Source organism: Ovis aries, chromosome 21 (assembly GCF_016772045.2).
Source record: "Ovis aries strain OAR_USU_Benz2616 breed Rambouillet chromosome 21, ARS-UI_Ramb_v3.0, whole genome shotgun sequence".
In the NCBI taxonomy this organism is placed as follows: Eukaryota; Metazoa; Chordata; class Mammalia; order Artiodactyla; family Bovidae; genus Ovis; species Ovis aries.
In genome coordinates, this window is record NC_056074.1 from 16,744,673 (window position 1) to 16,771,162 (window position 26,490).

The 26,490-nt window shown below is 38.9% G+C and overlaps 1 protein-coding gene across 1 annotated transcript in view; it reads left to right on the forward strand.

The window, feature by feature from the left end:
- LOC101117804 (glycerophosphodiester phosphodiesterase domain-containing protein 4-like) overlaps positions 1-26,490 on the forward strand; it is a 112,347-nt gene that overhangs the window by 10,057 nt on the left and 75,800 nt on the right. The window contains exons 3-9 of the mRNA XM_027960074.2: positions 6,824-6,917; positions 9,739-9,798; positions 16,532-16,630; positions 16,702-16,795; positions 17,840-17,917; positions 18,707-18,852; positions 19,212-19,294. Of these exons, the coding sequence (XP_027815875.2) occupies positions 6,824-6,917; positions 9,739-9,798; positions 16,532-16,630; positions 16,702-16,795; positions 17,840-17,917; positions 18,707-18,852; positions 19,212-19,294 (654 nt within the window). The remainder of the gene's footprint in view (positions 1-6,823; positions 6,918-9,738; positions 9,799-16,531; positions 16,631-16,701; positions 16,796-17,839; positions 17,918-18,706; positions 18,853-19,211; positions 19,295-26,490) is intronic.

The following is a 26,490-nucleotide window of genomic DNA, read 5'->3' on the forward strand; positions in this document are numbered from 1 at the left end:
CATCAGCAGATGAATGGATAAGAAAGCTGTGGTACATATACACAATGGAGTATTACTCAGCCACTAAAAAGAATACATTTGAATCAGTTCTAATGAGGTGGATGAAGCTGGAGCCTATTATACAGAGTGAAGTAAGCCAGAAAGAAAAACACCAATACAGTATACTAACGCAGACCGGTTCCAAATAGGAAAAGAGATACGTCAAGGCTGTATATGGTCACCCTGCTTATTTAACTTATATGCAGAGTGCATCATGAGAAACGCTGGGCTGAAAGAAGCACAAGCTGGAATCAAGATTGCTAGGAGAAATACCAAGAACCTCAGATATGCAGATGACACCACCCTTATGGCAGAAAGTGAAAAGGAACTAAAAAGCCTTTTGATTAAAGTGAAAGAGGAGAGTGAAAAAGTTGGCTTAAAGCTCAACATACAGGAAACGAAGATCATGGCATCTGGTCCCATCACTTCATGGGAAATAAATGGGAAAACAGTGGAAACAGTGTCAAACTTTATTTTTTGGGGCTCCAAAATCACTGCAGATGGTGATTGCAGCCATGAAATTAAAAGATGCTTACTCCCTGGAAGGAAAGTTATAACCAACCTAGAGAGTTGGACTGTGAAGAAGTCTGAACACCAAAGAATTGATGCTTTTGAACTGTGGTGTTGGAGAAGACTCTTGAGAGTCTCTTGAACTGAAAGGAGATCCAACCAGTCCATTCTGAAGGAGATCAGACCTGGGATTTCTTTGGAAGGAATGATGCTAAAGCTGAAAATCCAGTACTTTGGCCACCTCATGTGAAGAGCTGACTCATTGGAAAAGACTCTGATTCTGGGAGGGATTGGGGGCAGGAGGAGAAGGGGATGACAGAGGGTGAGATGGCTGGATGGCATCACTGACTCAATGGATGTGAGTCTGAGTGAACTCCGGGAGATGGTGATGGACAGGGAGGCCTGGCGTGCTGTGATTCACAGAGTCGCAAAGTATCCGGCAGGACTGAGCAACTGAACTGAACTGAATGCATATATATGGAATTTAGAAAGATGGTAATGATAACCCTGTATGCCAGACAGCAAAAGAGACACAGATGTGTAGAACAGTCTTTTGGACTCTGGGAGAGGGAGAGGTTGGGATGGTTTGGGAGAATAGCATTGAAACATGTATAATATCATATATGAAACTAATCGCCAGTCCAGGTTCAGTGCATGATACAGGATGCCTGGGGCTGGTGCATTCGGATGAACCAGAGGGATGTTATGGGGAGGGAGGTGGGATGGGGTTTCAGGAAGGGGAACACGTGTATACCCATGGCAGATTCATGTTGATGTTTGGTATAACCAATACAATATTGTAAAGTAGTTTGCCTCCAACTAAAATAAGTAAATTTATATTTAAAAAATGATGGCCATACTGACTGGTGTGAGGTGATATCTCACTGTAGTTTTGAGTTGCATTTCTCTAATAAATAGCAGTGTTGAGCATCTTTTCATGTGTTTATTGGCCATCTCTATTTCTTCGTTGGAGAAATGTTTGTTTAGGTCTTCTCCCCACTTTTTTATTTCATTGTTTATTTCCTATTAAGATGCATGAGTTGTTTATTTTGTAGACTAATCTCATGTCATTCAGATAATTTGCAAATATTTTCTCACATTCTGTGTGTTGTTTTTTCATTTTGTTAATGGTTTCCTTTGCTGTGCAAAAGCTTTTGAGTTTAAGTAGGTTCCAATTGTTTCTTTTTCCCCCATTACTCTAGGAGATGTATCAAAAAAGATTTTGCTGCAACTTATGTGAAAGTGTTCTTACTTATTTTATTTTTGTGTATGGTGTTAAAGAATGTTCTAATCTCATTCTTTTAAAAGTAGGTGTCTAATTTTCCCAGAACCATTTATTGAAAAGACTGTACTTTTTCCATTGTATATTCTTGCTTCTTCTGTCATGCATTAGTTGAGCATAGATGTGTGAGTTTACTTCTAGTTTTTGTATCCTGTTCCATTGATCTGTATTTCTACCTTTGTGCCATACTGTTTTGATTACTGTAGTTTTGTAGTTTGGTATGAAATAAGGAAGCCTGATTCCTCCGCTCTTTTTCTTTCCAAAGATTGCTTTGGCTATTCAGGGTCTTTGTGTTTCCATACAAGTTTAAATTTTTAAAATTTTGTTCTAGTTCTGTGAAGTATGACATTGGTATTTTGATACGGATTGTATTGAATCTGTAGGTTGCCTTGGGTGTATAGTCATTTTGACAATATTGATTCTTCCAATCCAATAACATGTTTTGTCTTTCCATCTTTGATTTCTTTCATCAGTGTCTTATGGTTTTTAGAGTACAGTTTTTTTTGCCTCATTAGGTAGGTTTACTCCTAGGTATTTTATACTTCTGATGCTATGATAAATGAGTTTGTTTCTTAAATTTCTCTTTCTGATATTTTAATTGTTAATGTGTAGAAATGTAATAAAATTCTGTGAATTAATTTTGTATTCTGCAACTGTACCAAATTCATTGATGAGCTCTAGTAGCTCTCTGGTAGCATCTTTAGGATTTTCTATGTATAGTATCATTTTCTTTTTCTTGTAGTTTACTTCTCATCTCATTTCTGGTAGCATCTTTAGGATTTTCTACATATAGTATAATGTCATCTGCAAATAGTGACAGTTTTACTTATTCTTTTTCAAGCTGAATTTATTGTATTTCATTATCTCCTCTGAATGCCATGGCTAGGACTTCCAAAATTGAATAAAGCTTGTGAGAGTGGACATTGTTGTCTTGTTTGTTACATTAGAGGAAACAGCTTTTGTCTGTTGAGTATGATGTTAACTGTGGGTTTGTCATATGTAGCCTTTATTATATTGAGGAGAAGGAAATGGCAACCCACTCCAGTACTCTTGCCTGGAGAATCCCATGGAGGTTGGAGCCTGGTAAGCTACAGTCCATGGGGTCACAAGAGTTGGACACGACTGAGCAACTTTACTATGGTCCCTCTTTGCCCACTTTCTGGATTTTTTTTTTAAAATCATATATGGCTATTGAATTTTTGTCAGAAGGTTTTTCTGCATCTATTGAGATAATCTTATGATTTTTTACTCTTTGACTTGTTGATATGGTATATCATACTGATGTATTTGTATATATTGAAGAATCCTTGTATATCTGGGATAAATGCCACTTGATGATGGTGTATGATTCTTTTAATTCGATTCATTATTTTCAGTTTGCTAGAATTTTGTTGAGGATTTTTGCATCTATATTCATCACTGTTATTGACCTATAATTTTCTTTTTTGTGATATCTTTGTCTGATTTTGGTATCAGAGTATTGGTGGCCTCACAGAATAAGTTTGGGGGTGTTCTTTTTTTTTCCTTCTTTTTTTTTAAAATTTTACTTTATTTTACTTTACAATACTGTATTGATTCTGCCATACATCAGCATGAATCTGCCACGGGTGTACACGTGTTCCAATCCTGAATCTCCCTCCCACCTCCCTCCCCATACTATCTCTCTGAGTCAACCCAGTGCACCAGCCCCAAGCATCCTGTATCCTGCATCAAACCTAGACTGGCAAATTTTTTCTTATATGATATTATACATGTTTCAATGCCATTCTCCCAAATCTTCCCACCCTCTCCCTCTCCCACAGAGTCCCACTCCAACATTTGAATTATAGGAGTCCCAGAAGAAGAGGGAGTATTCTTTCTTCTGCAGTTTCTTTGGAATAGTTTCATAAGGATAGATGTTAACTCCTCTCTAAATGTTTGGTGGAATTTGTCCATGAAGCCATTTGATCCTGGACTTTTGCTTATTGAAAGGCTTTTAATTACATTTTCAATTTTAGTACATATGGTTGGTCTTCATATTTTCTGTCTCTTTCTCTTTCAGTCTTGGAAGGTTGTAACTTTCTAAGAACTTTTTAGGTTGTCCATTTTTTTTTTTTGCATATAGTTGCTTGTAATAGTCTCTTATGACCCTGTGCATTTATGTGGTGTCTGTTGTAATTTCTTGTCATTTCTAATGTGAATGATTTGAGTCCTCTCCCATTTATCTTGATGAGTCTGGCTAAATGTTTATAATTTTATCTTTAAAAAAACCCAGCTTTTAGTTTCATTGATCTTTGCTATTGTTTTCTTTGTATCTATTTCATTTATTTCTATTAGGATCTTTATAATTTCTTTCCTTTTACTAATTTCAGTAAAAGGAAATTACTGAAATTTTCTTGTTCTTTCTCTAGTTACTTTATGTATTAAGTTGTTGTTGTTGTTTAGCCACCAAGTTGTGTCCAACTCTTTGGGATCCCATGGACTGCAGCACATCAGGCCTCCCTGTCCTTCTCCGTCTCCTGGAGTTTTCCCAAGTTCACATCCATTGCATTGATGATGCCATCCAGCCATCTCATCCTCTGAAGATGTCTTCTTGTCCTTCTGCCCTCAATCTTTCCCAGCATCAGGGACTTTACTAATAAGTCAGCTGTTCACATCAGGTGACCAAAATACTGGAGCTTCAGCTTCAGCATCAGTCTTTCCAATGAATATTCAGGGTTGATTTCCTTTAAGACTGACTGGTTTGATCTCCTTGCTGTCCAAGGGACTCTCAGGAGTCTTCTCCAGCACCACAGTTTGAAGGCCTCAATACTTTGGCATTCTGGCTTCCTCATAGTCTAGCTCTCACAACTGTATGTGACCACTGGGAAGAACATAGTCTTGACTATATAGACGTTTGTTGGCAGAGTGATGTCTTTGATTTTCAACACATTATCTAGGTTTGTCATACCTTTGCATATATATGTCATACTCATACTGCTGTATAGTCTTGAGTAACTGTATAATCCCAGTTGCTTTTTCAATTCCCTCTGATGTGTATAAACAGTCACCCAAGCAAACTATTCTCATTCTTCTCACTCCCTTGTGTTACCCCACCACCATCACCTAAAGTAGAAGAAGGGGAGAGAAAAAGAGAGAAAAATATCACAGTTCTTCCTTTGCCAGAAGTATTCAGCCTGTGGGTGGGAACTTCTCCTGAGTTTGGTGGGGAATTTGGAACTCTACTAATTTTGAATATTTACATGTGAGTGAATATAGAAAAGAAGATCATTATGTTGATAAAGAGGGAAAAAAATCTGATGTGACTAGAGAAATGATTTGAAAAGACAGAGGCACAATTAAAGGCTAAAATTAACTCTTTTTACCTGGGAAGTAAAGTCAATATCACTGCTTGCATAAGCCATTTAATGAATTCTTTGGCTACATTTAGACTGCTTATGTGGATTCCCTGGTGGCTCAGAAGGTAAAGAATTTGCCTGCAATGCAGGAGACGTGGGTTCAATCCCTGGATTGGGAAGATCCCTTGGAGAAGGAAGTGGCAACCCATGCTAGTATTCTTGCCTAGAGAATTCTATGGACAGAGGAGCTGCAGTCCATAAGGTCACAGAGTCAGACATGACTGAATGACTGACACTTTATGTCTATCCTGCATGTTTTTTTCTTTTATTTCATTATTTGATCATTACTCTGCTTGCATTTAAATATTCTATTCTTGCTATGTGGATATGAGTCATTTAACTGGAGATCTTGAATATATTTTTTATGGTTCTTTTCTAATTGTTCTCTTAATTATATTTTTCTGCAAGTTATTGTATTAGTTGACTTTATTAGGTTAATTTATTGGGCTTTCCTGTTATCTCAGCTGATGAAGATTCCACCTGCAATGCAGGAGACCCCAGTTCAATTCCTGGGTTGGGAAGATCCCCTGGAGAAGGGATAGGCTACCCACTCCAGTATTCATGGGCCTCCCTCGTGGTTCAGATGGTAAAGAATCAACCTGCAATGCAGGACACCTGGGTTTGATCGCTGGTTTGGGGAGATCCCCAGGAGGAGGGCATGGCAACCCACTGTAGTATTCTTGCCTTAAGAATTCCCATGGACAAAGGAGCCTGGCGGGCTACAGTTGCAAAGAGTTGGGCACAACTGAGCGACTAAGCACACAAACAGATTAATTTGTTAACATTACTTACACATTTTCTGATTCCTGGCTGTGAGATCACGTTTTACAGAGTACTCTTCTGAGTGTCTCGATCTGGGATCAATCTTGCCTAGGATAGCTGCTTGTCTATTTCTTTCTCTTTGTGTCCCTTCTCAACCCTGACCAAAGAGAAATTTTTCTTATATTGAATGTAATTATATATTCAGTAATCTATATTTTGTATCATTAAAATATAATTTCTCTAGGTCTCATATGGAGGGGAAATAATTTCTGTTATCTTGAAATGAAGAGACTAAATTCTGTGACATATAATACCTAGACTAATTATAATATTGTTTAACTTAACAAATCAATGTATTAGTTTTATCTCATAAACTACTTTAGGAACAAAAAAGACCAGAACTGTTTTTAAGAGCTCCAAACTCTTACACTGAATGTAGATATTAATATAGTGACTTGCTATTATACAAGAAAACATATATGGATAAGAAACCTGCTGAAATGGATAGTATTAACTATATGACAGCAGTGAACTTATGGATGAGTTGTCCTGTTTTGACATTCCAGAATTTCTATATTTTTTTAAAGAGTATATAGTTTTTGAGTATGTATTCTAAATAAATTTAAAAACCATACAACTCGTACAGAACCCCATTAAAGTACCTGATTGTCTACGAACAAAGTTAAAACTTCTCAACTAAATATCCTCAAAGATCTTCACACATCTGTTCCCAAATTGCTCCTCTTCTTATCCCCCTGTTTTCTTATGCCTCATTTAGTCCAGTCTTATACCATATCCTTGACAGAAATACTACTAACTTCTATGTTTTAGAAACTGAAACACATTTTTGCAGGGTTGTTTTCCTAGGTACAGGAGTCTGGTTCTTTTGGTCCATTGTCTTGCTGAGTTTCCTTGGGATCCTGGCTGCCTACACAACATTGCTACTGGTGAGTAATGTTTCCCATTTTTCCCACTCCCTTCCTGAGTAGCCTCATGAAGTGCTCCGTCAGTAGTATGGTTCCCAATTGGTGCTGGGAGCCATACGATCGCTCCTGGCAGAGTTCAGATTTGCATCAGCTCCTTGAATATTAGGGAGGAAGGATAGATGTGTGGAATAGACTTGGGCTGGTAGAGGGTGTGTCTTTCCACTTTGACCCTTCGTAAGGGTGGCGGAGCATCCTTTTTCTCTGCCTTTGTTTCATGGCTTATTTTCTGGCTCACATAGTATTTTCATTTTAGATGTTCATACCTTCACACGGTAGTACTTCTGCACATTGATCTACTCATTTCATAGCCTGTCTCCCGAGAATCAGTCTCTCTGTGGCTTACAAATTATCTGGTGTGCTAAACCTGTTTATTAGTCCTGTGCAAAAGCTAGTCCCCTGGTCAGGTGCCAAGTACATTTTGGCAAATATCTTTATGAAATAGAGACACGGCCTGTTTCTGGGCATAGTAGTGTCATGTAGTGTGAGAAATTCACACTGGACATAGTAGTGTCATGTAGTATGAAAAAATTGAGACCATGCAGCAGGGGAGCCTGCAGAAGTGGAAAGCTTATAGAAGACTAACTTTTAGGTTACTGGAATTTTTCAGTGCCCACTTGAGAATAGGACATAAGTATCTTGCTCTGATTTCATGATTCCTTGTCCCCACTGATTGCCTGTCTGATAGTAAAGAACCCAACCCCCAAATCAGTTGCATTTGCATAAATAATTATTTCAGCAAAATGTATTAATCATTATATGAGTGATAAGTACTGAGGCTATAGAGAACAAAGAGGTGTAGTTTTTGTTTTCATACAGGGCACCTCAAATAGAGAGGTATGAGAAAGTTACAGTGCTCCTTAATTCAATGAGTTTAGAATCTAGTAGAGAAGTAAGTCATAGACAAAAATAACCAACACAGATAGAGCATTATAATTGTCATTAGAGAGACCTAAAAATTTTCTGCCTGGATTCGTCAAGAGGATTAAGTGATGCTTCAAGGAAGAGGTGGCACCGGAGAGGCATCTTGAAAGGATGTTGGATTTAGACATGTGTTTGTGGGAGTGGGGAAGAAAGTCCAGATCATGGGAATTTCATGACAGAGTCAGCAAGACAGAGATAGAGATATATGGGATTTGACTAGATAAAAGGGAAGAATCGTACTGTTAGCATGTAGAGGATATTGAAGAAAAATGCAGTATATGACTAAAACAATAGGCTTGTGATAGATTTTAGAAATCCTGAAAAGTATGCTAAGACACATGGTATAAATCAGATTTCTAGTTAGTATCATCATTCTGAAAGTCATTGCATGGAGGCTGTCTGTAGAGAGAAATAGTTAGAAACTTTTACTTTTAATGAGGAAAATGCAGATGAATGATGTGTTTGGGGCAAGAATCTGGCCACGGAATTGTGCTGCACTCATACATAATCAAAATAAAATGGTTTAGGTAACTTCTAAGATGGACTTCCAGTGTCCAATAAGCCATGGTTTTTTTTTTTTTTTTTCCCCAAACAACCTTGTACACTAGGCTACCTCTTTTTGGATACAGTAGCAACAATGGAGGAGACCTGAATTCGATTTCTGCTTTAAGTTATTTTGTAACCTTGACTGAGTCATATAACTATTCTGAGCCTCAGTTTTTTCTTTCAGATGAGAATTATTTCTTTCAAATGAAATAGTTAATAAAATGACATTTTATAAGGCTCGGTTAAGTACAAGTAAATGACCTGGTTGCTTAATTTGTAAAGAATCCTCCTGCAATGCAGGAGACCCAGCTTTGATCTCTGGGTTGGAAATATCTGCTAGAGAAAGAAATGGCAAACCCACTCCAGTATTCCTGCATGGAATAGACAGAGAAGCCTGATGGGCTACAGTCCATGAGAGCTCAAGAATCAGGCATGACTCAGTGACTAAACCACCACCACCAAAGTACAAATAAAATCATATCCATAAAATTATTTTGAAAAAAAAAAAAAGGTGAATGCCTTATACAGTCAAATTCTCAATATCCTAAGCATCTGAAGACTCCAGTTTTCAATCTGCATCTCCACACTGACTTGGTGATTACTTAGATTTAGATTCAAATCTAATCTAGATTTATTGACTAATACCAATGTTAACAACAGTGCTTAACTGTTGTAACAAAAAAGCTTTTAAAAATTATGTATTTATTTGGCTGCGTTTGGGTCTTGGTTGCATCATTCAGGATCTTTCATGGAGGTGCATGAACTCTCTAGCTGTGGTGTGTAGGCTAAGTTGTTCCTCTGTGTGTGGGATCTTAGCTCCCCTACTAGGGATCAAACCCCTGCATAACAAGGCAGATTCTAAACCACTGGACCACCAAGGAAGTCCCAAAAAAGAAATTTTAAATGACCCTTGGAAGGGCTGGCCCCTGACCTCTGTTCCCTCACTAATGTCTCTATGTAATACCATGAATAAGCTCCATCACAGGGAAGAAAAAATTGTAGGAATTCAGAAAGGATATCAATGTACTGATTGTTACAGAATCCCAGAGAAGATAATAATAAATTCTCTCTGGGTTGCTGGTGAAAGTTACAACTAGGAGGTGACATGTGAACTGTGTTTGAAGGGTCAGTAGCATGGTGAGGGAGAGCTATTTAGGCAGAGGGACAGGGTGGCAATCTCTTAGATGCTGAATAGAGCAGGTGTAGCAAGAAGTGAAGATAATGCCAGACTGTGTAAGGAATTTTGAGTTCAGAACGGTGTTTCAGGTAGCATCTTGGTGATTTCAAAATAATCTCTTCTTTCTTATTTTTTCAGGTACTTGGATTTTTGTTGTGTTGGGAAAAAAATCAACTATACCTGCACTGGTATCATAAAGTAAGACATTTGAATCTTCATAGGAGACTGAGGTCAGGACTGCATGTGCCTCTTTGGCACTAAGGGTTAATGCAGAGCTTCCCCTTTCTTTGCCTCCCTTAGAAAGAAGCAATCTGGTTACACTGTTTCAACTAAAATAATTCTGTTTCCAACAGATGAAACTGGCTTACCAAACAAACTGAACCCAAACTGAATTTTTTCCCACTACTCCATGTTAAAACTCACTCTGTGACTCTGTTCTCTCTATCCCCATAAAATCTTGGGCAAGCTCCATTATTTTCCCAGTCCTTTAGAGTCACAAGAACTTTCTCATTTCAGTCATTAAGAATTTCAATTCATTGTAGTAGACTGAACTCCAACTTTATGAGACTTTTCCCTTCCCCTGTTTCACATGACCCAGGCCTGGGAACCTGCAGCGATGGAAAGAGTATGATTGTCTTTTACCTTTATTCCAGCGTATGGATCAGGGGAAGGAGAGATAGGGTGAAAGAACACAGTCCCACAAGGAGGGGTTAGTTTCATCAGGACCAAGTAGATGTAGTTTTTGGCTCTTAATCCTGTGGATTTTCCCTTGTGTATTTTCAAACACCTTACCACTAAGAACCTTAACTGCAACTCTCTTGGTACACTCAATACTTGTCTTCCTATACTCCCTGAAATTTCTTTGTTGAGTTCCTTTGACTATCCCTTAGTTTGGAACCATTTAAAATTACACTAGAAGGGAAGTGGGTAGAATGAGTTAGGAGTGTGGGATTGACATATATACACTATTAATAACTATATGTAAGTTGGATAACTAATGAGAACCTACCATATAGCCCAGGGAACTCTAATTATTGCTCTGTTGCAACCTAAATGGGAAAGAAATCCCAAAAGGAAGGGATGTATATCTATATGCAGCTGATTCAATTTGGTGTATGGCAGAAACTAACACAACATTGTGAAGCAACTATATTCTGATAAAACTTTAAAAAATAAATAAAAAATAAAATTATACTAGCAGTAACAAATGATCCATATCTGGTATGAAGAAGCAGGCATCACTCACCCAACATCTGAAGACATGCAGCTCATTTCCAACATTTCCTCCCTTATCTAGTTCTGCCATGGGCTTGAGCATCTCCAGCAGAGCCTCTTGCTATTTATAGACTTTTTCAGGCATGGTTTTGATAACATACTTTGTGTTTTCTCACATCACGGAACATGTCAAACTGTTGAGTGTTTGCCTTAAATTTCCTTTTACTCAAAAGGAAAGTATGAACTGAAAATATAAACTTAAGAATTAGGATGAATGGAAATTAAAGTCATAGGATCATACAGGGAAACAAGAAATTGAAGACTGAACATATAGGCCTACTGAGATTCCCACAGGTTTTGGAGTTGGGACACCAAGAGCAGTTTGTCACTACCAAGGATCCCTGTGGGTTAAACCATTCTGGTTACCATTCCAGGCTTGTGTCCATGCTTACCCCATGGAAAAGAAATGCAAAAAAGCAAAATGGCTGTCTGGGGAGGCCTTACAAATAGCTGTGAAAAGAAGAGAAGTGAAAAGCAAAGGAGAAAAGGAAAGATATAAGCATCTGAATGCAGAGTTCCAAAGAATAGCAAGAAGAGATAAGAAAGCCTTCTTCAACGACCAATGCAAGGAAATAGAGGAAAAGAACAGTGTGGGAAAGACTAGAGATCTCTTTAAGAAAATTAGAGATACCAAGGGAACATTTCATGCAAAGATGGGCTTGATAAAGGACAGAAATGGTATGGCCCTAAAAGAAGCAGACGATATTAAGAAGAGGTGGCAAGAATACACGAAAGAACTGTACAAAAAAGATCTTCATGACCCAGATAATCATGATGATGTGATCACTAATCTAGAGCCAGACATCTTAGAATGTGAAGTCAAGTGGGCCTTAGAAAGCATCACTATGAACAAAGCTAGTGGAGGTGATGGAATTCCAGTTGAGCTGTTTCAAATCCTGAAAGATGATGCTGTGAAAGTGCTGCACTCAATATGCCAGCAAATTTGGAAAACTCAGCAGTGGCCACAGGACTGGAAAAGGTCAGTTTTCTTTCCAATCCCAAAGAAAGGCAATGCAAAAGAATGCTCAAACTACCACACAATTGCACTCATCTCACATGCTAGTAAAGTAATGCTCAAAATTCTCCAAGCCAGGCTTCAGCAATACGTGAACCATGAACTCCCTGATGTTCAAGCTGGTTTTAGAAAAGGCAGAGGAACCAGAGATCAAATTGCCAACATCTGCTGGATCATGGAAAAAGCAAGAGAGTTCCAGAAAAACATCTATTTCTGCTTTATTGACTATGCCAAAGCCTTTGACTGTGTGGATCACAATAAACTGTGGAAAATTCTTCAAGAGATGGGAATACCAGACCCCCTAACCTGCCTCTTGAGAAATCTGTATGCAGGCCAGGAAGCAACAATAAGAACTGGACATGGGACAACAGACTGGTTCCAAATAGGAAAAGGAGTATGTCAGGGCTGTATATTGTCACCCTGCTTATTGAACTTCTATGCAGAGTACATCATGAGAAACGCTGGACTGGAAGAAACACAAGCTGGAATCAAGATTGCCGGGAGAAATATCAATAACCTCAGATATGCAGATGACACCACCCTTATGGCAGAAAGCGAAGAGGAGCTAAAAAGCCGGTTGATGAAAGTGAAAGAGGAGAGTGAAAAAGTTGACTTAAAACTCAATAGTCAGAAAACGAAGATCATGGCATCTGGTCCCATCACTTCATGGGAAATAGATGGGGAAACAGTGGAAACAGTGTCAGACTTTATTTTTGGGGGCTCCAAAATCACTGCAGATGGTGATTGCAGCCATGAAATTAAAAGACACTTACTCCTTGAAAGAAAAGTTATGACCAACCTAGATAGCATATTCAAAAGCAGAGACATTACTTTGCTGACTAAGGTCTGGCTAGTCAAGGCTATGGTTTTCCTGTGGTCATGTATGGATGTGAGAGTTGGACTGTGAAGAAGGCTGAGTGCTGAAGAATTGATGCTTTTGAACTGTGGTGTTGGAGAAGACTCTTGAGAGTCCCTCGGACTGCAAGGAGATCCAACCAGTCCATTCTGAAGGAGATCAGGCCTGGGATTTCTTTGGAAGGAATGATGCTAAAGCTGAAGCTCCAGTACTTTGGCCACCTCATGCGAAGAGTTGATTCATTGGAAAAGACTCTGATGCTGGGCGGGATTGCGGGCAGGAGGAGAAGGGGACAACCGAGGATGAGATGGCTGGATGGCATCACCGACTCGATGGATGTGAGTCTGAGTGAACTCCGGGATATGGTGATGGGCAGGGAGGCTTGCTGTGCTGCGATTCATGGGGTTGCAAAGAATCGGACACGACTGAGCGACTGAACTGAACTGAATGCTTACCTTGCCTCTGGCAGTGAGCCCTGCTACTTGGCCTCTGCCAAAGCAGAATCTCATCATTGCCTTTGAACTCAGTAAGCCCATTTCTGTAGCAGCACCTCTCACCTTTATTCAGGCATAAAGCATGGCCACTACAGTGCTTTTCAAGAATGCTGACACTTTCCTCACCAATGTGTTTCTCAGTGTCTTCTGAAACCTCCCATAGAGCCCAATATGAAGCAGGTTAGTTTATCACAGGTGATATTCATATCATCCCAGTAACCTTTTCTAAATAAATCATTGGATTTTTTTCTTCCACATTACACCAAGAAATTGCTGGCATCGTAATTTTATAAAGCATGGGCTACTGTTGAGCCAAAGTTTCAGATAACCAAGCGATTAGAACCTCTTTGAGATGCATATTACCTGCTGCTGCTAAGTCAGTTCAGTCGTGTCCAACTCTGTGTGACGCCACAGATGGCAGCCCACCAGGCTCCTCTGTCCCTGGGACTCTCCAGTCAAGAACACTGGAGTGGGTTGCCGTTTCCTTCTCCAATGCATGCATGCGTGCTAAGTTATTCAGTCATGTCCAAGTCTGTGCAACCCTATGGACAGCAGCCCACCAGGCTCCTCTGTCCTCGGGATTCTTTAGGCAAGAATACTGGAGGCTTAATACCTAGATGCTGGTATATTAACTTCAGAATCTTTGATAAATGCACACATATCAATAAATCCAGGCTGATTTAATATTACTTTATTTTCTCCTTGTCTGGCATCCTTAATATTACATTTTCCCCCTCCTTGGATAGCATCCTTTGAATTCATTTTGACACATTTTCTACAGGGTTTTGTTAAAATGCCTTCATCTCTTGAGGTATTGTGCGATCTAATTGCTGTTATGAATCCATAGCCAATGAAAAGTGGTGAAACCGGATATGAGAGGAGTTGAAATACCCTTGTTAGATAAATAATTTGATTAGGCCTTTAAACCTGTGACCTTTAAATCTTCCTGGCAGGCAAGTTTCTTTAGGGCTTGGAATTTCAGTGTGAAAAGAGCAAACCTGGGTTGTCCCTTATTGTCTCACCCTTACTTCTCCTACATAGTCCAAAGGTCTGTTCTTTACATCTGTGTCTTTTTTGCTGTCTTGCCTATAGGGTCATCGTTACTGTCTTTCTAAATTCCACATATATGCTTTAATACACTGCATTGCTGTTTCTGTTTCTGGCTTACTTTTACTCTGCATAATAGGCTCCAGTTTCATTCACCTCATTAGAACTGACTCAAATGTGTTCTTTTTTATAGCTGAGTAATATTCCATTGTATATATGTACAACTTCCTTGTCTATTCATCTGCCTATGGGCATCTAGGTTGCTTCCATGTCCTAGCTATTGTAAACAGTGCTGCAATAAACACTGGGGTACATGTGTCTCTTTCAGTTCTGGTTTCCTTGGTGTGTATGCATAGCGATGGGTTTGCTGGGTTGTATGGCAGTTCTGTTTCCAGTATTGGATGGGGTCAGGAGGGGGGTGGGAGGGGATTTCAGGATAGTGGGGCACATGTACACCCATGGCTGATTCATGACAATGTATGGCAAAACCATAACACTATTGTAAAGTAATTATCTCCAATTAAAATGAATAAATAAAAAAGCAATCACATAACTAAACCAAAAAAAAAAAAAAAAAAGAAATCTGAGAGGGAAGGATTAGTACCAGGCCTAATAGTGTATTCCCTTCTGCCTAGGCATGTTCAGAAAGCAATGAATGATCTCAATCAAAACTCTCTATAAATAGCTATAACCCAACCTCCTAATAAAGGTACTAAAGATATTTATTAGCCAAAATACAATGGAGAGTCCTTATCTATGAAAATTTCTATACAACAGGATTCTAACCTATTGTATCTAGGTTGCCTGCAATAAATAAACCTGGAATTTATAGATTTGTAAGTGGGAGGCATGGCTGGCTGGAATTGTATATTTAACAGAGTATATGAGAAAAGGATCCACCATAACTCAAAGATTCCTTCTGTGGAGAAATGTTTCCACATACTTTGCTCAAAACACACCTCACATTTTAAGTCCCAGACCAGGATGTATCCTAATATAAGAGAGGAAAGACCTTTATATGAGTACCTACATTTCACAGATTTCTCCAAGGAAAACTGTTTTATCTGTACCTTGCGTGTGTGCGTGTATGTGTGCTAAGTTGCTTAATGCCTTAAATCATTAGTAAAGCTTCATGTTGAGTAAGATCACAGAATCACAGGAGATTCATGTGAGTCTGATTTGTCTATTACAGTTTGCATTGTGACGCATTTTTTTTTCTGATAAGTTATTTAAGATTTTCACGTCTATGTGGATCTATATATAGAAGAGTTTGGACTGTAGTTTTTGTTTCCTGCAATGCCCCTACTGAGTTTGAGTATCAGTGCTTTTGCTGGCTTCAAAAAACAAGTTAGAGAAAATTCCCTCTTTATTCTCCTGAAGAGTTTGTTAAAGTTGAAATATTTTTTCCTTCAATGTTTGAAAAATTAACCATTGAAGGCAGCAAGTCCTAGAATTATTTTGTGAGTTATTTAAGATACAGAATTATGGAAGGAAGGAAACCCAAGCACTGTCTAGGAGCTACACAGATATCGAGAACTCTCTATTTGAAGGGAAGAAGTTAAAATTATATCTTCCTGGTCTCAGTGTTTACCTATGGCTAAATATAGTTTTCTGGCCAGCAAGTTTTTTCATCTGTTCACCAAATATTTATAGAAAGTTCACTGTGTCAGACATCCTAAAGACAGCAAATAAATAATCATAAACAAATATCATCCCTGATCTCATGAAGCTTATAGTCTATTTGGGGAAAACATATATTGAACAAAATACTGTTTACCTGAGATTGTATTGAGTCATTTTTTTTAAAGCAGTGACTATTTGTAATGCTTATTTTTGAAACTGAATGAGACCTGCCACGCAATGTTGAGGGCCAAGCAGATATGGAGATAATAAATCAGTAAAAGAATCAGACCACATAGCTGTGTAGGTTTTTTTTTTTTTTTTTTTTCCAGCCATGCTGCATAAAGCAGCAAGGAAGGTAAATTGTTAGATCCATGTACTGGCACCCCACTCCAGTACTCTTGCCTGGAAAATCCCATGGACGGAGGAGCCTCATAGGCTACAGTCCATGGGATTGCAAAGAGTCGGACATGACTGAGCGACTTCACTTCACTGTTAAAGAATGGTTAGATTAAAAAGATGAGGTAATGAGGTCCCTGAAATTGTGAGTACATATGTTTCCCAAGGACAGTTCTGATCCAAGTTTAGTGCTTAGAAGTCAAGGTGTTCTTTTTATTTCCCCAGATCCTGATTCTGATAACGATTCTGTTTTGCTCACTTTTGTTGTGGATTTTATTAACTTACTGGAAAGATAGGTGGCTCACCATTGGGCTGTCATTGCAGGTAAGCACCATCCTTAGTTGTAGCCCTGTCTGTCCAGATGTGTTTAGGCTGACTTTTGAATTTTCTCCCAGATCTTTTCTCCCTACATACACCTGAGCAGCATATCTGTGATGATTTTGCTTTCGTGGCCTGTGGCTATCTACTTGATTCATTTGGAAGGAGAAGGTATGTCCTGTGGGTGGAACCTTTGCTGATTCTTCCAGCTCTGGCTTTAGCTAGTGTACTTCACTCAACCAAACAAGCTTGGTAGATAGCCAGCACTGTAGCTTTTAGAAATTCATTTAGCTTGTTACTTAGGCATGCTCCTTCTGGTCAAACTCACAACCCTACATGGACTGTCATAGCATTTCTTTGATCAAACATACCCTGTTCTAAAGAAGGATTCTCCTTCTAGAAAAATGAGAATTTTCTCTCTGTTATTACAGATTGACTGCCTGGGAATAAATTGGAGTAGTTTTAGGAACGGTACAGGAAATGTTAAATTTTTTTCAACAGTGATGGTACAAGTCATAGTTCTTTTAGGTTGTATTCCAATACTACTATTTTCAACTTAAGAACGAGGTTTGATGCATGATACTGGATGCTTGGGGCTGGTGCACTGAGATGACCCAGAGGGATGGTACAGAGGAGGGAGGGGGGGTTCAGGATGGGGAACACGTGCATACCTGTGGCAGATTCATGTTGATGTATGGCAAAACCAATACAATATTGTAAAGTAATTAACCTCTAATTAAAATAAATAAATTTATATTAAAAAAAAGAACCAGGTAAAGATATCCCCTGGATACATCTTGGTTCTTGAAAGCAGCCCCTGGTGAGTTCCTGTCACATCTGAGGACTTCCACAGAAGCAGAAATGTCTCCCTCTGCCACTGTTTCCTCTCCATTCTTTGCCTTCATATCGTGGAAACAAAGAATCAGAGCTTATGTGAAACTATTTTGAGAATGGAGTTATCTCTCAGCACCCTTACTGAGAAACTAGGAGGGCTTTCTGTCTCTCTTTTTTACTGATGGTTAGATAGGGAGTGCTTGTTTCCTGAGTTGTGCAAGAATGCAGGAAAGAGAAAAACTCAACTGATAGTGCTGACATTGAGTGTTCATACATGTGGGTATGTGTATGTGGCCAGTGAATTTTAGGAAATTTTTTTGGGAGCAAGAACTTAAAGGGGACAATAATGAATTCTTTTCTTTTTCATTTCCTGAATTTTAGCTAGAATGAGAAGATTTCAGATTACAAGTATTGAAAGAAAAAGAAACAAGAGGTGTAACATGCACACAAAATTGAGAGGTTAGAGCTGGCAGATCTAAATTTGAAAGTGACATAGGTGGTAATTTTTAAACATTCAAATGGGTAAAATCCTCAGAGTAAAAATCCTCTAAAATAGTAAGTGTTGGGGAATGGCCAGTGATAACAGGTATTATGGTCAGGCTGTACCTGTGTGTGTCTCAAAGAGGGGTGGAAAGAGAGAAGTATCTATTATTTACGGAGGATCTGTGACAAGTCAACACTGTCATATCAATTATATGAGATCGATGTTAGTAGCAAAATAGCGTCATTATTCAGAATGAAGACAATGAAGACCCAATAGAAGTTAAACAACATGCCTGAGTTACAAAATTAGAAAATAGTAAATTCTGGCTTTGAATGTGGATTTCTTTCAACTAGTGTCTCTTCCACTATCACTCCCTGTCTTCAACACGGGGTATTTTAGGCTGACCTTTAAGGGTCTGAGGGCTTTCTCAGAACCAACCAAACTCCTCCTCCTTCTTAGAAGTTTTTCCTTAACATTCCCTGTCCTTCCCACCTCTTGTACAATTCATTCCCTTGTAAATTTGCATTTATAATAATTTTGACTTAATAATAAACTTTTATTTGGATAACACTTTTTTTCACTTTCAAATCACTGAAAGAATATGGGGATGTGACAGAAATTGACAGTAAATCAGTGAGTCTATAGATGCAGTGAACCCATGTACTAAGTATTTACTTGCTGTTCGTTTGAGGATAGTTACTTGCTTGGGATGGTTCGCCATTTTTCTTTTCTTTTTTGTCACTTTCTCCTTCCAACTTTTTCAGCTTTACAAGTGGCTATTGGGTTGCCCTTTGTTCTTATACTTTTGTGTCTCTGTGTGGTGCCATTTGGGATTTATTCTCCCTGCGTTCAAGAGAAGGATAAATTAGGGCCCAAGCCAAACTTCTTCGGACATAGAGGTGCACCCATGGTAGGTCTGAGCATAATGGATGTTGGTGAGTAAAGGTGTGCATGGGTATGGAGGGCACATCAGATCCTTGGAACTCCCTGGAAAAGTAAAGGAATTGACTTGAGATGACAAGAATAAAGAGTTAAATGTAGAGATTGGACTTGAACCCAGGTCACCTAATTCTCTGTACATTTCTCTTTATTGTGCCTCAGTGACTTTGCCTCAGATGAGCAGAGTCTCCAAATCAGATTTGAACAAAGAGCCAAGGGAGCCAAACTCTCTTCCTAAAGTCCTTTCTTACTGGGCCCCCTCCCTACCCTAAAAGGGATGTCAGCAAAAAGACTGTGAGATTAAAGGCCTGATGTCCTTTTCTTCCACAGCTGGGGCCTGAGAATACCATCATGTCCTTTGAGAAGGCTGTTGAATATGGGGCCCATGGACTGGAGAGTGATGTACAAATAAGGTAGGAAAGAAGGGACCAGGGTGGGAGGAGAAAAGACCAGTGGATGACTCCAGCCTGGCCCAAGCTGTAGAGAGGGCAAGCCCTGGGAGTTTCTCCCTTATTCACCCGGCACATCTGCACGTAACACTATATATGAATCACTTCTCCTTTACAAACCACATGTCTGCATCTCTACATTGTCAGTCACAGGCTTATAAATGACACACTCTATATAGTCTCCACACATAGCTCAAATCTGGCCTCCCTGCAAACATGCTTGGAGCTTACCTCTATGCCCTACCTTAGCAATCTATTTAGCTAACATTTCCTGGGTATTGCCTGTATTCCTACTATATCCTTCTTCTGAGTGAGAGGCAGATGAGTGAGACAGAGTCGTGCCTAAGAGCTGTTTGCAGCCAGTGAAGGAGACATGGCATGTTTACAAATAAACACAGTATAGGACCATTTGTGGTGAGTGAGTGCCTTGCAGAGAAGAGTAAGGCAAATGCAATGGAACCTCAGTGGAGGAGGAAGAAGCCACCTCTTTTGTGAAAAATGATCTGTGTGCTCAGAACAGTGTTTGGGTTGAGACTTGAAGGAAAAATAGTATTTTTCCAAGCAGATATGGAGAGCGAGAATATTCTAGGCAGAGGCAACAGCTTAGTCAAAGGCATCCAAAGGAGGAATAGCAAGTTTGTAGATCCGTGAGCTGGTCTGTATGGATGCCAAGAGTAGTCCACTTTGGGGACGTGAGGGGCCTATGTGAGGGTGAAGGTATGGCTATAAGGCTTACTGAGACTGGATCACAGAGATCCCTAAATGTGTACTGGGCAGCCATGGTAGGTTTTAGAGAACAGATTAGCTTATTGTTTTAGAAGGACTTGTCTGAGAATGTGTGAGGGAGAATCATTCTGGATTTGGGCAGTAGGTTCTAGCAATGTCCAAGGGACAACAAAGGAAGAGTTGGATCATAGCAGGAATGAGGACAAAAAACACATGCTTTTCTGTAGAATGTATGTCCTTGGGCAGCCGAAAGTAGAGATGAACCGTCAGATGGTTATATTAGAGAATGTGGCATGTACTACTCCCTTCCCAGCCTTCTGTGAGGCAAACAGGAAAGAAATGAACATCCTATTTCACAGTGAAGAACTGTGAATTCAAAGAAGAGAAATGTATTGCTGAGGACGTAAGGTTAGAATGTACATGATAAAGCCAGAATTAGAACTAGATTCCCTGACCCCAGACTTGTGTTCTTGACATTACCTAACAGTGATGTTACCCAGATGTTCCATGCAAACTATCTGAATCAGATGGAAACTGGGCGTTCTTTCAGCGCTTCTAGGTTCATTGTGCAAGTGCCTCATGGTCATGACCTAATGTGGTCATGGTGCTGAGATGGTGAGCTCCTGGCACATGGACTTTCTCTCTTGTCTTGTGACTTCAACTTCAGTGTAGATGATCCTCCCAACCCTTTAGTTTCTCTGTGTGTTGATGTCTTCATTTCCGAAGTCTACATACCTCCATCATCCATATTGATGGTCATAGTTTATACTTCATCATTAATAAAAATTGCATATCACTCAGTCTAGCCAGAACAGGAATACCACAGAAGTACCTAGAACGGGAAAATGTAGTATCAAGAATTACTAAGTAGTAAAAAGCTATTAACTAATAAAAGAGGAAAACAGGACTGTGGAAATGCACAAGTAGCAGCTATTAGAACTTCTACATATTCTACCCTATTCTTTCCAAGATTTACAAACACATGAAAAAAAATTAAAAACTGGAAAAAATTCACAAAACTTCTGACAGAAGACTCTGAAAGGTGAAGAGATGAAGGTGGACTGGCAGGGTTCGTAAGAGTGAAGGAACTTCCTAGTATTAAAGCAAATAATCTGTTGGTTATTTTTGTTTTTTCCCTCATATATCCTAACATGACCTCTGAAGAGACCTGTACAGAAACATCTACAGCTGCAGAGGGGGAAAAAAATGCCCCACAAAAATCTGGTTTTTCTAGCCAGAGAATTGGCATTAGGATCACCCAGCAGGCTATAAATGTTTTGACCATACCAGTCTCACTCAGGGCAACACCACAGAAAAGCACTCTTCTCTTTCTCACAGCTTGAGGCTGTGGCCCTGAAGGGTATGAGGAGATCCCTGTGATGACTTCTGCCCTTATGTCAGTGGTGGTACTCCTCTCTGGTCTCTGCCCACTGAAAAGTAGAGGGAGGATTACTGAGAGACGTTTTCTAGAGAAAGTGATTTTTTTCTGGTAAAATATATTTAGCATAAAACTTACCATGTTAACCATTAATTTTTTTTAATTGGAGTGTGGTTGGGCTTCACAGGTGGTGCTAGTGGTAAAGAACCCACCTGCCAGTGCAGGAGACTTAAAAGATTTGCGTTCAATCCCTGAGTTGGGAAGATGCCCTGGAGAAGGGTATGGCAACCCACTCCAGTATTCTTGCCTAGAGAATCCCATGGACAGAGGAGGTTGGCAGGCTGCAGTCCGTAAGGTTGCAAAGAGTCCGACATGTCTGAAATGACTTAGCACTCATGGTTGATTTGCAGTGTTGTGTTAGTCTCAGGTGAATCGGTATACATATACATTTCTCTACTCTTTTTATTGTTTACTCACTAAGTCATGTCTGACTCTTTTGTGACCCCATGGACTGTAGCCCACCGGGCTCCTCTGTCCATGAGATTTCCCAGGCAAGAATTCTGGAGTTGATTGCTGTTTCCTTCTCTAGGGTATCTTCCTGACCCAGGGATCAAACCCACATTTCTAGCTTTGCAGGCAGATTCTTATGGCTGAGCCAGCAGGGAAGCCCGATCTACTTTTCAGTGCACAGTTTAATGGCATGCAGTATGGTCACCTGTTTTGCTACTGTCACCACCATGCATCTCTACAACTTTTCATCTTCTCAGGCTGAAACTTGGTACCTGTTCAATAATAGCTCCTTCATCTCCCCCCCCCCCCACCAAACCCTGACAACCACTATCCTATTTTTCTCTATAAATTTAACTATTTTAGTTACCGCATATAAGTATAATTGTTCAATATTATTTTACGTCTGACTCCTTTCACTTTGAAAGTGGGTGAAATGAACGTCGCTCAGTCATCTCCTACTTTTTGCGACTCTATGGCTATACAGTCCCTGGAATTCCCTAGGCCAGAATACTGGAGTGGTGGCCTTTCTCTTCTCTAGGGGAATCTTTCTAACCCAGGGATCAAACCCAGGTTTCCCGCATTGCAGGTGGATTCTTTACCAGCTGAGCCAGCTTGGAAGCCCAAAGGGATGAAAGTGAAAGTCACTCAGTCATCTCTGACTCTTTGTGACTCCATGGACTATACAGTCCATAGACTTCTACAGGCCAGAATACTGGAGTGGGTAGCCTTTCCCTTCTCCAGGGGGTCTTCCCAACCCAGAGATTGAACCCAGGTTTCCCACATTGCAAGCAGATTCTTTTCCAGCTGAGCTACCAGGGAAGCCCCATTTCACTTTGCCAAATGACAAATTCATCTATACTGTAAACGGATGACAGAATTTCCTTCCTTTTAAAAAATTCTGTTAAAAAGCATATAAAATTGACCATCATAAACGTCTTTAAGTATCCAGTTCAGTAATGTTAAGTATATACATATTTCTGCAAAACAAACCTCTGGAACTTTTTTGTCTTGCAGATCTGAAATCTTGTACCTATTAAACAACTTCCTTTTCCTTCTTCAGTCCTGGATAACCACCATTCTGCTTTTTGTTTCTATGAATTTGACTATCTTAGATATGACATATAGGTAGAATCATACAGTGTTTATCGTTTTGTGACTTTTATTTACTTTAGCATAATGTCCTCAAGGTTCATCCATGTTGTGGAGTGCAACAGAATTTCCATCCTTTTTCAGACTGAATAATATTCTAATGTATATATATGCCACATTTTGCTTATCCATTTATTTGCTGAAAACATTTGGTTTTCTTTCACCTCTTGGCTATTTTGAATAAGGGTGCTATGAACATGAATGTACAACTATCTTTTAAAGAACCTTCTTTCAGTTCTTTTTAGTATATATCCCAAAGTGGAATTGCAGGATCACACAATAATTCTGTATTTAATTTTTGGAGGCACTACCATACTGGAGAAAGGAAGTCTAAAAGCCTGTATATAAAATCCTGTGCAAATCTTCATGTAACATGCACATGAAATCACACAGACAGAGCAGAAAATTTAATAATTAAACATCCATGCTTTAGATTGACCTCTGGGTAGTACATAAAGACCAGAGAAGCACTGCAAAGCCTCTTTGAAAACTAAATTGTAATTTGAACCACAGCCTATGAACATGAGCCAATACATGTATTTTGAACCAAAATCTGAAAGTGAAGTTGCTCAGTCGTGTCTGACTCTTTGTGACCCCATAGACTGTAGTGTACCAGGCTCCTCTGTCCATGGGATTTTCCAAGCAATAGTACTGGAGTGGATTGCCATTTTCCTCTCCAGGGGATCTTCCCAACCCAGGGCTCAAACCTGGGTCTCCTGCATTGTAGACAGATGCTTTACCATCTGAGCTACCAGGGAAGTCCAAAATAGGTTAACTAACTGTTAAAAGCAATTTCAACAGGAACCAGAATCTCCAAATATTCTTAATGGCCAGGATATGATCCAAAAATTTCATCATACCAAAACCTACAAAAATCTCAACTTGAGCAAGAAAGGGTAATTAATAGATGTCAACAGCAAAAGAAAGAGGGGTTAGAATTATTATCTTAAAAAAATTAAAGCATGTATCATAAAATTTCTCTAACAGAGAATTATGATGCTAAGAGCCAACTCACTAGAAGAGACCCTGATGCTGGGAAAGATAGAAGGCAGGAGGAAAAGGGAATGGCAGAGGACGAAATGGTTGGACACCAATCATTGGGTAGACATGAGTTTTGACAAACTCCAGGAGATGGTGAAAGTCAGGGAAGCCTGGTGTGCTGTAGTCCATGGGGATGCAAAGAGTTGGACAAAGTAAGTGAAAGTTGCTCAGTCATGTCCAACTCTTTGAGACCCCATGGAGAAGTCCATGGAATTCTGCAGGCCAGAATATTGGAGTGAGTAGCTGTTCTCTTCTCCAGGGGATCTTCCCAACCCAGGGATCGAACCCAGGTCTCCCACATTCCCAGCAGATTCTTTACCATCTGAGCCACCAGGGAAACCCAGACAAGTATCTGACAAAGTTAGTACCTAAGACTCACTCTGTGCTTAGTCACTCAGTCATGTCTCACTCTTTTTGTGACCCCATGGACTGTAGCCCAAGAGTTGTACATGACTTAGTGAATGAAAAGCACCAAATAGGTTGATTAAAATAAAAGAATGGAAAAAATATACAAGTCAGAGATGGAGTAGTTATATTAATATTTGACAAAGTAAACTTCAGAGCAAAGAAAAACAGAAGAAACAAGGGGCATTACATATTTAGTATTTTTATCATGAAAGGGTATAACATTTATCTTAAATGCTTTCTCTGCATCAATTGGGATGATCATTCCCCACCCCTTTATTCTATCAGTGTGGTGTATGAAACTGATGGATTTTGATATGTTGAACTACCCTTGCATGTCAGAATAAATCCCACTTGATCATGGTTTATAATCCTGTTGTTACACTGCTGAGTTCTATTTGCTGGTATTTTGTTGAGCATTTTTGCATCAGTGTTCCTAAGGGATATTGATCTGTAGTTTCCTTTTTGGTAATGCTTGTCTAGCTTTGGTGACTGGGTGACCTTAGACTCTTTACTTTTCTACAGTCTTTTTTTATCTCTTCCTCAGACTCAATAACTTGCATTGTCCTATCTTCAAGTTTATTAATTTTTTTCTTCTGCCTTAAATTTGCTTTTGGATCCCTCTAGTCAATTTTTTATTTAGTTCTACATTTTAGCTCCAGGATTTTTTTTTCTGGTTTCTTTTTAGTTTTTTTTAATCTCTTTATTAATATGTCCATTTTATTCATATATTATTTTTTGACTTTATCCACAAATTCTTTTAGTTCTTTGAGTATCTTTAATATGTAATATCTTTATCTAGTACTCATATGAGCTCTTTTTCAAGGATAGTTTCTGTTGATTTTACTTTTGCCTTTGAATGGACTGTACTTTCCTATTTTTTATGTCTTGTGGTTCTAGAGGAGTTGAAAACCTGTAAGATTGTATTGTAATAATTCTTAATGTGTGTATGTGTGTGTACTCTTATATTTATCAATTTTCATATTCATTAATATTCTTAGATATATTGGTACATACTTTTTATGAAATCTGGAGATTTTTTTAAACTTCCATTTCCTCAGATGTTTTTCCTGTTCACCCCCTCCTCTTAGGACTCTAATCATACATGTGTAATTTGGATAAATTCTGTTCCTACATTTGAAACTTCATTGATCTTTACATCATCTGTAATAACTAATCTGCTGATACTTTCACCCAATGAAATTTTCATTTCAGTTATTATTTCAGCTCTGGAATTTCCTTTATTTTTTATCTCTTATAGTTATGTCTTCATTATGCTCATATTTTATATCTGTTTTATACATCACTTATATTTGTGTTTTATATAATTTAATATCCTTATTTGTTAATTTTATTACCTCTTTCATTTCCAAGTTTGCCATCATTGGATAATTTGTCCTGATTATAGGTACGTTTTTCTGCTTCTTTACCTGTCAGGTAAATTTTGTTTACATGCTGCACTTTGTGATTTTACCATGCTGGTTACTAAATTTTCTTGTTCTCCTTGAAAGAATTTGGCTTTCTGTAGCAGGCAGTTAAGTTGATTTGGAGATTAGTTCAATGCTTTGGGGGCTTGCTTTTAAGCTCTTTAGTGGAAGTTCTACAGTCATTCTAGTTCTAAATTATCCCCATTTCAAAAGTGTTGCCCTCTGGAGTCTCTAGAGAATGCCTGAGTAATTATTGACATCTGTTCATTCTCACTGGATAGACTTTGAATAATTCACACACCTAGTAGGAGGTGTCCAAATTGTCTTAGAAATTTCTGGTAGTTTTTCATTTCCTTGATCTTGGCAAGCTTCAGAGAATTTTACTCCGCAAGAGACACCTGATATTTAGTCATAAACTTTATGTATTTCCCTAACAATCTTCTTTTTAGCATAGCTCAATTCCCTGTGGAACTCTAGGCCACAAAGTCTCTTGACCTGTCCTTCGTCTGACTTTTTTTTTCTCA